Raw genomic sequence first — 9,261 nt, forward strand, 5'->3', positions numbered from 1 at the left:
AAGAAAAAGTTAGAACATATCACAAGAGATCAGAGTTCAAATTCTAGCATAAGCTACAATATTTTTCTTATTTTTACATGAATGATAAAAAGTAAGAGTGTACAAATCGATCCGGAAAACCGCACCAAACCGAAAAGTCAAACCAAATCGATTAAAAAATCCGACTAGGTTTGGTTTGATTTGGTTTGGTATTGAGTAAAAAATCCGAACCAAACCGACATATAAATATATAATTTTTATATATACTTTTAAGAATTTTCATAGAATTTTCTTTAAAAAATATCTAAAAATATTTAAGATTCTCTTATGGAATGTAATATTTAGTAAAATATGAAGTGCAATATCTTTATTAGCTTTAAATAATGGGTTGTATGATCACTTTCTTATCAAGTGTTAGTGAAATGTATCAATCTCTTTGTTCTTCCATATTCATATGTCAAGATCTATTACATTCTTATATCTTTTTCGAATTTGAAGTGGTATTTTGATAATTTAAAATTAAATAGAACATATTATTATATAGGTATCATATTGATTTTATATTTAATTATTAAATTCAGTTAACCTTGAAAGTGTACATCAACGAAAAATTATATATTGTCAGATGACTAAAAAAATAACTATCATATGTTACTAAGAAACTTTTCCTATAAGAATATGTTAATAGATCATACATTTGTCAATTTTTTTAATTTTTACTAAATATATATTTACTTATAAAAAACTTAACAAAGTAAGATTGAAATAATATTTATGCAATAAAAAATTCAAAAAATCCGAAAACCCTGCAAAATCGAACCAAACCAAACCGATATAGTTGGTTTGATTTGGTTGTGATAAAAACCAAACCAACCCGGTTCATGTACGCCCCTAATAAAAAAGGTATTGTTATTAGGAAGAAATCAGAATAAGTGAGATAAGCCTAATACCATAAACTACAAGGGAAATTCATTCGGCAAAGGGTCAAATATATGCATGTACTTTCGAAAATGGTCTAAGAATACCCCTCGTTATACTATTGGACTATATATACCATTCACGTCATACTTTGGAACAAATATACCCTTATTTTGGATGGAGTGCCACGTGGTAGTACCAGATGAAAATGACCCATTTTTTTACCCGACCCGTTTTAAAAAAAACCATCACCCGACCCGTTTAAAAAATAAGTTTTTTTAAAGCATATATTTTACAAAAACTAGAATTTTTTTTTGCAAAAACTGGAAAAAAAAATTGCAAAATATATATTTTTAAGTCTTTTCAGTTTTTTTAAAGTATTTTTTTTGTAAAAACTAAAAAAAAAATATTTTTTTTGTAAAAACTGGAAAAAAAACTCTCCTAATCCAATGGACTACGTATGTATTAGTTTTTAAAAAATAAAAATATTTTGCAAAGTCTTTTTTTTTCTTCTAGTTTTTACAAAAAAAAAATATTTTAAAAAACTGAAAAAACTAATAAATATATATTTTGAATTTTTTTTCAGTTTTACAAAAAAATATTTTTTTTAAAAATGCTTTAAAAACTAAAAAATATATATTTTATAAAAACTGGAAAAAAGAAATTTGCAAAATATATATTTTATCAGTTTTTTTTGTTTTTTAAAGTATTCTTTTTGTAAAAACTGGAAAATAAAAGATTTTGTAAAATATTTTTATCTTTTAAAAACTGAAAAAACTGAAAAATATATATATTATAAATTTCTTTTTTTGATAATCTGATATTTTAAAAAAATATTTTTTTTCAGTTTTTACAAAAAAAATACTTTAAAAAAACTGAAAAGACTTAAAAATATATATTTTACAAATTTCTTTTTTTTTATCAGTTTTTACAAAAAAGAAATTCCAATTTTTACAAAATATATGCTTTAAAAAAATGAATTTTAAAACGGATCGGGTGGTGGGTTTTTTTAAAATGGATCGGGTAAAAAAAAGAAATGAGGTCGTTTTCATCTGGTGCTACCACGTGGCACTCCATCCAAAATAAGGGTATATTTGTTCCAAAGTATGACGAGAAGGGTATATATAGCCCAATAGTATAACGAGAGATATTCTTACACCATTTTCAAAAGTACATGGATATATTTGGCCCTTAGCCTAATACCATAAACTACTAGGGAAATTAATTTTACAAAACAAAACCTAGAGAAGAACTTTAAAACTAAAGAAGCTAGGGGTTTATTCATTAAAAATCAAAAAGCAGTGAAGCAAAGTGCAAAAGGTCAGTACTTTAGGGTACAAACACAAAATACAGTGTTACTAGAAAGCCCAATCTTTTTATTTGGTGGAGAAAAATAGGCATTGTGGAAGATTCGAAGTTAATTTTGAGGGTTTCACAGAACAGAGAAGAGGAAAAGAAGAAGAAGAAGAAAAATGCCGTGCCTTAACATTTCAACAAACGTGAACTTAGAGGGAGTTGATACTTCCTCTATTCTTTCTGAAGCTACCTCTTCTGTTGCCAAACTCATCGGCAAACCAGAGGCCGTATGTTTACCCCTTCCCTTTTTTTTAAATCTTAAATTCAAATGCACAAATGTTAAATTATAAGTACTATTTTTCATTGAATCACTCTTTTTTAGCCTTATATATGCACAGGTGTTCACTTATATGTGTGTATTTTATTTGGTGTCGTTCTGTGTGCTTGAGTTACTTGTACACTTTATGTTGACTCCAAAATTCCAAATAGTACAGTATTATAAAATTAGTATAGAACAATTATGCCTCAATCCAAGCTAGTTGGGGTCGACAATGTAACTCGTCTTAGTCCAGTATTTAAGGTTCTCTAGCACTAGAAATTCTGAGCCGAGTGTCTATTGGAAACAACCTCTCTGCCTAACCGGGTAGGGTTAAGGTCTGTGTACACACTACCATCACAAGACCCCACTTGTGGGATTAGACTGGGTATGTTGTTGTTGTTGTTGTTGTTGTAGTAGTAGTACTAGAAATTCTCAAGTAATTGTTATTGCACCCAAGTAATTGTTATTGCATATATGAATTTGTGTCCCAGTGCAATAGACAAACCTATGAACCTTATGAAGGTTACTATGTTTTGATTTTTTTAATTGGACATTGACCAAAGTTTTGTCTAAATGTACAACCTAAGCTTGTACTTACGAAAAATACTATTTTCTCCTAATTGAATGCTCATCTTTTGGCACAATGCGTGTTTGATAATTGCTTGAGCTCGTTTACCAAATATTTGACTCCAGTTTCATGATTCTTACTCTTGCTAATTTGCCATTGTTTGTTCACTGCACCTCTGCCTTAATGAAAATCAAGGATCAGAAAGGGCAACCTTAACATCTTGAATAACTAAAATCATTTGCAATATGCTAAACAATCCTATCCAAGTTCGATTATTTAGGATGGAAAGGAAAGAGTAGCTTGGAAATATTTCTTGTTCATTCCTTTCCTCTCAGTCCTATCTGTCAAACCAATCAACCTGATTATGAATTTGACTGACAATAAACTTCAAGAGCGGAAGAGCCCGTAAAATTGAGAGGAGAAAAGTATGTTGTTACCGAGAAAACTGTTGGTAGAGCCGTAGAGGCGAGGCCAAGAATAAGCATTGGAATGTTAGGTATTGAGTGAGGAGGACAAAGGAGCTGTTTTGATGGCGTTTCTCAAAGCTAGTTTTACGATAGAATCAGTCTCTGGCTTTTGACGAATTCTTAAATCTAACTAAGTAGAAACAACAACAACATACCCAGTATTATCCCACACGGAGTGGATGCACGTAGGCCCAAGCGGTGTCACGTGACACCGCTTCATCGATTAACTAAATTTGTTTATGGTAGAGGATATATAAAAACAAATAAGAGATAAAATAACCAAAGTGACACCACTTATCAAATCCAAGTCTCATTCCAGTGGTCCAGCGTCTATCTCTCAAACGGAAGGTCGGGTGTTCGATACCATATGCCTGCATAAGTTTTACGATTTGCTATTTTTTAATGTGTTGGCTTACTGCTACTCTACTTGGCTTTCCATCTCTCTTGTCATCTCCCCTAACTTCTATGAGTCACCGTCTACCGATTAATTGTGACACCGCTTACGTAAAATCCTGTGTACGCCACTGATCCCACACCGTGGGGTCTGGGGAGGATAGTGTGTACGCAGACCTTACCCCTACCTTGTGAGGATAGAGAGGTTGTTTCCAATAGCCCCTAACTAAGTAGAAAGTGATGACCTATTTGTATCAAATGCATTCGTTGATGAATACTTAAGTAAGTAGCTTCTTTCTATGTTTTTGCCTTGTACTCTCTATACAGAAGCTCGATTGACATGTTTTAGTGGCGTTGTCTGTTTTGGGTGGTTTCTCTGTAGTACATTAAGATCGCTTTCGTTGTGCAGTATGTCATGATTGTGTTGAAGGGATCTGTTCCCATGTCTTTTGGGGGTACAGAACAACCGGCTGCCTATGGTGAGTTGGTCTCCATTGGGGGCTTAAATGCTGATGTTAACAAGAAGCTCAGTGCTGCAATTGCTGCCATACTTGAGACCAAACTGTCTATCCCCAAATCTCGATTTTTCCTGAAATTCTATGATACTAAGGTAATGTGCTTGGCTTCTTAATATTTCAAGGATGGGTAAATTCCCCGCATCTCTCTCATTGCATTCTTCCTGTTTGTTTAGGCCCACCAAAGTCAAGAATATGCACAATGTCTGCATGCTTTACACCAGTGCTAGATCATGTAATTAAACTTTTCACTGTCTAAGAACACGAGGAGAAGTTTTATGCTTTTCCGATTCCTTAAATATTAGTAAATATAATGTTCTACTTTAGGGGCGTCGGTCATATATTATTTTGCCCTACTAAATTTGACAAAACTGATGACTGCTTCTCTTTTTTGCAGGGTTCCTTCTTTGGCTGGAATGGATCTACCTTCTGAATTTCTATTTCACAATTGGTCATCTTTGAGCCACTTATGAACTGTATGTATGTGCTTGGATCTGTATTTGCCAAGTAACTTGATACTATATCTTTTCTTGTTACTACTTGGAATGATGAATGTCTGGTCCTTGTTGTGACTGATGGAATTATCCTGCTTCTAAGCCCTATATTTGATCTTGGAAACATTGTCTTGAATAGAAAGTTTGAGCTATCAGCACTCTTATGCAATGCCATGATATTAAGTTGCATTCTTGGAACTAAAGCAACTTGTGTTGTCATCGCTGAGATCTTTTTGTTTGCGTGTAAGATGTTCGCATGTGTTCGTGTGCTTGTTTTATCTATATTTTCTTTATTTATCTATTCTACACCATTTTGTTGCATTCCTATCAAAGATAGCCTACACTTGTGGTTCGTTGTCCTCATACTTTTGTTATGAAGGCTTCAAAATCTGCCTTTTAAACTATGACTCGCTTGTTAACAGAATTGTTTCACACCTTTCACGAGCTCAGTATTGTACTATTTCTTGTTAGCTTCGTTTTTCAATCTTCTGCGGGTGATATGACTGGTGCATTGATTTATCTCGTGATGATTTATTAGCTTTCATTTTCGAAGTATCTTTTGTTTGTTTTTTCCCCTTTAAATCTCAAATTAGGGACAAGAGTGAGTTGCTCTAGTGGTGAGCACCCTCCAATTCCAACCAAGAGGTTGTGAGTTCGAGTCTCCCCAAGAGCAAGGTGGGAGTTCTTGGAGGGAGGGAGCCGAGGGTCTATCGGAAACAGCCTCTCTACCTCAGGGTAGGGGTAAGGTCAGCGTACACACTACCCTCCCCAGACCCCACTAGTGGGATTATACTGGGTTATTGTTATTGTTGTAAATCTCAAATCAGGAGGACAAGCTAATTCTTCTCCAAAGCTCAATATGTGGATTACTTGTGTAATCTTCAACCGATTATATCTTTTCGTTGAGGGAGGAGGTTATTCTATGTTGCACATGGTTTAAGCTCCCCTATTTACGTAACTTAATACAAATTGATTTAGTTCCCTTGAAAATAAAGCTAAAACTTTTGTTTTAGGGAACGCTGACCTTTGCAGCTTCACGTATATTTGTGGACTGTGGTTAACGTTTTTTTGTGAAATTGCAAAGTTTTACTTCACCATAAAGTAACAAGGGGTACAGACAGGGCACAGAAGGAAAAAGCTTTTCTTATACTGTATGTTTGCACAAAAATTATATCGATTACTCCATTACCATCTTCTAGATATTTTCAATTGTAAAATACCAAAGTATTTATTCTTGTACTTCTCCTGTCATTGTTTTCAGTATGGCTGTCCAACCGGACGGGAAAAAATTAACGGGACGGTGGCGGGGCGGGACGAAACAGTAGGCCCATTCCGTCCCGCTAACAAACGGGACAGGACGGGTTCGCGGGCCTTAAGTGCCGTTTTAAAAAAAAAATTATTTAAGCATTGAGTTTAGCAACGGCTATTCTTTTGACAATAACTAAGTTTTAAAGTTTGCAACAACTAGTCTTTTGACTTATTTAATAAACTTAAAAATTAAACGGAAATTAGGAAACTAAGTAAAGAATTATCAAATATTAAAACAAAAGATCTGTAATGAAATATTCTAGTAATTGTAAATTTATAATAGAGTTATAATTTATTTAATATAATTTCAAGCCATTAAGTAACCAAGTAAGAGTGTAAGACAATTCATAAAAAAAATTCAACGCTTAGAGCCTTTTATTTTATTAATAGAACTTTCAAATCTCACATACAAATATAATTCTTTTGAAGAGCACCTAATCTACGCAGCCACCTTCTAGGAAGGTTCCTGTTTGAACTAGGCCTCTTAGTAGCCAATTACAAATTATCATACTAATATTTGTAAGCTCCTATATAACTTCGTTGTAATTTATCTATAATTTCTCTCGGACATTGTTCTGGAATTGGCAATGTTGATTGATGTTCCATGAGTTCCATGCCGTCATCGCTCCCAGTGCTAAGTATCTCATTGTATTCTTCTTCTTCCCTAGTGGTTAATTTTTCAAAACCAAGATTTCTTCTTTCTGAATTAATCCAATCTCTGAATAATACGGAAATCTCTAGGCTGTCCTCCGCTAATGAATGTCTATAATCTCCGATTTGAAATCTTGTCGTGCTAAAAGCACTCTCCGATGCTACTGATGATGCTTGAATAGCAAGGATATCTCGGGCCATTATTGAAAGTGTTGGAAAAGTCTTGTCACGCTCCCTCCACCATGCCAAAAATTGTTCGTTGCTTTCTTCGTCTTTAATACTTTCCAATCCTTGATTAAGATAAGAATCAAGTTAATCATCAATAGAGGAATCAAAACCTTTTATATCATCCATATCTTCCCATAGAACTTCTACTCTAGATTTAGAAGTAGAAGGAGCAGTTTCACCACCTGTTGTTTCCATAGATTTATATTTATCAAACATTGATCTAACATAAGAATATATGTTAGCTTGGCAGTGTTCGAGAGATGGTTGTTCATTTTCTTGAATTGTTAAATTCTCATAAATTTTACTAACAAGTCCCTTTGCATCTCTTAATTTTAAAGATGGGTTAAGTATAGTAAAAATTAAATAAACTTGGGGAATATGGAAAAAATATTTTTTAAATTTTGAAATTATTTCATTAATGGCCGATGCATTAGTTGGATTAGTTTTATACTTACCAAATACAACAGAAATTCCACAAGTATACCATAATATTTGTGTAACAGTAGGATAATATATACCAAAAAATTATTTTGTAGCATAATAAAATTTTTCTAAAATTTAGTAAGCAATTGGAGCCGTTGTCCAACGATTAGAATTCAAAAAAAAAAAAAAAAGGACACGGGACGGGATGAGACGGGACAGGCGGAATGAGACAGAACAGGTGGGACGGGACGAAACGGGACGGGACAAACGGGACGAAATGGCTATCATGTCTCATCCCGTGTCCCGTTTAACATGGGTCCATCTCGTTTAGAATTAATTGGGACGGGACGCAAGACAACCTTAGTTTAGAGGACAAAGGTAGTAGTAATATGTGCTTAATAAAATAAATAAAATCAATGTTCAATATTAATCCAAAAATAACTAAAATGTTTCTGATGTTTAGTATTAAAGCAAATGATTAAATCGTTCTTCTTTCACCCGTATTTTGTAATTAAAACAACTTGAACAACATCCACCTCTAAATTTCCTGTCAAAATAAAAAAATAAAGAAAGCAAGAAAAATCGTATGCTATATAAATGAGAAAAACCGGGGAATAAGAAATTCATTGAAGAAACTGAGAGATCCACCGACAAAAATTGGATCTCCTTTCTCCATCAGTCAACCTCTCTAATCGTACAAATCAAGCAAATCCTCAATTTCCCTATAAATCAATTCACCAAACAAACTTCCAATTTCTTCTCACAATCCCAAACAACAATGGCTGCAGCCGCTTCATCACCAGCAGTTCTTCCAATTTCCAACCCTCAAACCACCACCACCACCACCTCCGAGAACACCCAACAAACCATTACCGGCGTGGGTCCCACACCCGCTCTCCGATCCTTCATCAACCGCATTTCCGACACTATCCGAGGTGGTCTTTCCAATCGCCGTCCATGGTCGGAACTTGTTGATCGTTCGGCCTTCTCCAAACCCGAATCCGTTTCCGATGCCACCCTCCGTATTCGCAAAAACTACTCCTACTTCCGTACCAATTACCTTTCCCTCATCGCCGTTGTTCTCGCCTTTTCCCTAATCACAAACCCATTTTCCCTTATTCTCCTCACCGGTCTCCTTGCCGCTTGGCTTTTCCTCTACCTTTTCCGGCCGTCGGATCCGCCTTTGGTCTTATTCGGTCGGCAGTTTTCTGAACGTGAGACGCTTGGGGTTCTTATTGTTTCTACGGTGGTCGTGATCTTTCTAACTAGTGTTGGATCGGTCCTTGTTTCAGCTCTTATGGTTGGTCTTGCTATTGTGTGTACCCATGCTGCTTTTAGGGCTCCGGAAGATCTTTTCCTTGACGAGCAAGAGTCTCCGGCCACTGGGTTCCTCTCATTCTTGTCCGCGGCCGCCGCTGGCCCAGCTGTTGCTGCTAGGGTTTGAGGTGCACGACGTCGTATTCGTGTCCAAGGAGATTGATAGTGGTTCTGTTGGGGTAATTTTTTAAAAGGTATTGGAATTTTAGTAGATAAAGGGAACGATCAATATGAGATGAGAATATATTACGAATAGGATTTTACTTCGATTGTTCTTAATGTTTTTGTTTAAAAAAAAAATTGGAAATGTATAATAGGGAGGATCTGTTGGGGATTTTGTTTCTGTAATTTGTTATACGAAATGATGTTAAATCATTCAGATTAA

General features: G+C 34.7%; 2 protein-coding genes across 2 annotated transcripts; both read left to right on the forward strand.

Moving 5' to 3' along the window:
- Positions 1–2,277: 2,277 nt before the first annotated feature.
- On the forward strand, positions 2,278–5,152 carry LOC107787063 (uncharacterized). The gene is made up of 3 exons (XM_016608582.2): positions 2,278–2,480; positions 4,350–4,550; positions 4,853–5,152. Exons 1-3 carry the CDS (start codon positions 2,370–2,372, stop codon positions 4,886–4,888), a joined length of 348 nt encoding a protein of 115 aa, XP_016464068.1. The 5' UTR covers positions 2,278–2,369; the 3' UTR covers positions 4,889–5,152.
- Positions 5,153–8,172: 3,020 nt separating this feature from the next.
- On the forward strand, positions 8,173–9,261 carry LOC107787062 (PRA1 family protein B4-like). The gene has a single exon (XM_016608581.2). It carries the CDS (start codon positions 8,338–8,340, stop codon positions 9,001–9,003), a length of 666 nt encoding a protein of 221 aa, XP_016464067.1. The 5' UTR covers positions 8,173–8,337; the 3' UTR covers positions 9,004–9,261.

The sequence above is a fragment of the Nicotiana tabacum genome, chromosome 24 (genome assembly GCF_000715075.1).
Source record: "Nicotiana tabacum cultivar K326 chromosome 24, ASM71507v2, whole genome shotgun sequence".
NCBI lineage: Eukaryota > Viridiplantae > Streptophyta > Magnoliopsida > Solanales > Solanaceae > Nicotiana > Nicotiana tabacum.